Below are 2,434 nucleotides of genomic sequence, written 5' to 3'. Positions count from 1 at the left end.
CTAAGATCTGAGGATAATTTTCCTCAGAGCACCTTTAATGTCACGATTCCTCAGGCTGTAGATGAAGGGATTAACCATGGGCGTTACCACTGTGAAGATGACGGTGGCCACTGTGTCCTGTACTGTGTATGTAGATGAAGGGTGCATATAGATGCCCAGGATTGCCCCATAAAAGAGGGAGACCACAGTGAGGTGAGACCCACACGTGGACAGGGCTTTCCTTATTCCATGGGCAGATTTTAACTTCAGAACCTTAGAGAAGATGTAGGCATAGGAAACAACAATGCATGTAAATGGAGTCAGAAATACTAGTCCACCAACGGTGAAGACCATCAGGTCATTGATGAAGGTGTCAGAACAAGAGAGCTTCAGGATAGGGTAGGGGTCACAGAAGAAGTGGTGCACTGCATTGTGGGAGCAGAAGGTGAGTCGAACCATGAGGAGAGTGTGAAGGAGAGCATGCAGGTTTGTGATGACCCATGATATGGACACCAGGAGGACACAGAGTCTGGGCCTCATCATCATGGTGTAGTGGAGTGGGTGACAGATGGCCACATAGCGGTCGTAGGCCATCACACTCAGGAGGAAGCCATCCATGTTGCTGAATGTGATGAAGAAATAGATCTGGATCATACACCCCATGTAAGAAATAGATTTGCTTCCCAACATATGATTCAACAGTGCCTTGGGGACAATGACAGATGGAGCACTAATGTCAACACTGGAGAGGTTGGCCAAGAAGAAGTACATGGGTGTGTGGAGACGAGGGTCACAGCTGATGGCCAGGATGATGAGAAGGTTCCCAGAGATGGTGACCAAGTACATGCCCAAGAACACCCCAAAGATGACCTCTTCTTTCTCTGCCTGTCCAGTGAGTCCCAGGAGGAGGAATTCTGTGACCATTGTCTTATTGTCCCCTTCCATGTCTGTAGAATACAGTTTTGACATGCAGTCAGATTGTTTGCTAACATTTGAGCAAAAACATAAAATTTAAAACAGTTTAGTGATAGGTTGAGAAAGAATTAAAACTGAATTGTCTCTTTTGCAATTTTAAACAAAACCATGGTTAGTTTTAAATGTTTCATTCATAAGTGGCTGTAGTTTTATAAAATGCTCCTATTAGTTTGTTCCAAACTTGGTTGCTAATTTTCCTCACAATATTAAATTTAACCTACAGATTGAGGTAATATAATCCACTTTATGGATAAAGAAACCTATTGGAGCTGTCACACAATTAATCAATTACATATTAGAAAGGGAAATTCAAAATAAGCTGGTGATTTTTCCTTTCCCATACAAACACACACACACACACACACACACACACACACACACACGTGTGAATGTGTGTGCGAATGTGTGTGTGTGTGTGAATGTGTGTGTGAATGTGTATGCAAGCTATATGTTTTTGAGACAGGCTGTTTTAGTTAGGGTTACTATTGCTACAATGAAACATCATGACCAAAAAGCAATCAAGGAGGAAAGAGTCTATTCAGCTTACACTTCCGGATCATAGCTCAGCATTGAAAAAAATCAACACAGAAAATGAAGCAGACCTGAATCCTGGAGGCAGGAGCTAATGCAGAAGCCATGGAAGGATGCTGCTTATTAACTTTCTGTCCATGGCTTACTCAGCCTGCTTTCTTATAGAACCCAGGACCACCAAACCAGAAATGACACCACCCACAGGGCCATAGGCCCTCTGCCATTGACCAGTAACTGAGAAAATGCTCAGGACTGCCCCATAGAAGAACTGTTCCATGGAGACATTTCCTCAACTGAAGCTCCTTCCTCTCTGATGACTCTAGCTTGTGTCAAGTTGACAACACAAACCCAGCCAGAACACATGGTTTTGCTATGGTACCCAGAACTGGTCTTAATATCATGGACTCAAGCAATCTGCTATCCACCCACCCCAGTCTTAGTATAGCACTGTGGGTTGCAGGTTGAAGTCTCCATCTGACAGCTCTCTGTGGTGATTCACATGGCTACCGTGTGTGGACAGGTTAACCACATAGCAGACGGTTTCTCAAACACTGTCCTACCAAAGTGTGGTTGTATTTGCAGCTAGGCTATCTTCTTAGAAGTTCGGGATGTCCCTGGGCTTTGATAGGTCTGTCCCAGCATTTTATGTGCCATGAAGCCATTGTCACCCTGGCTCACAGCTGTTGGTCCACTGCTCCAGCTCCTCACAAGCTCCTCCAACTTCCTGCATCCCAAGAAGAAGAGCAGATACAATTGAATGAATTACTTTTAAGGATCTACTTTATTTATCTATTGTGCGCATTTCTCTGTGTGTATGTGCTGCTGAGTGTGTAGCCTATGGAGCCAAAAGAGGGTATTGGATCCCCCGGAGCTGGAGCTACAGGATGTCTTGAGCCACCTAACATGGATACCAGGAACTGAACTTGAGTTCTCTACAAGAGCAGTGCAG

The 2,434-nt window shown here is 44.4% G+C and overlaps 1 protein-coding gene across 1 annotated transcript; it reads right to left on the bottom strand.

Moving 5' to 3' along the window:
* LOC308426128 (olfactory receptor 1f45-like) lies at nt 1-924 on the bottom strand (the record flags this gene model as incomplete). The annotated part of the gene is made up of 1 exon (XM_080923879.1): nt 1-924. One exon carries the CDS (start codon nt 922-924, stop codon nt 1-3), a length of 924 nt encoding a protein of 307 aa, XP_080780005.1.
* Between the last annotated feature and the right edge of the window lie 1,510 nt (nt 925-2,434).

Source organism: Micromys minutus, assembly GCF_963924665.1.
Source record: "Micromys minutus genome assembly, chromosome: 10".
NCBI lineage: Eukaryota > Metazoa > Chordata > Mammalia > Rodentia > Muridae > Micromys > Micromys minutus.
Note: the sequence above shows the minus strand (reverse complement) of the source record. Positions and strands in the feature narration are given on the sequence as shown.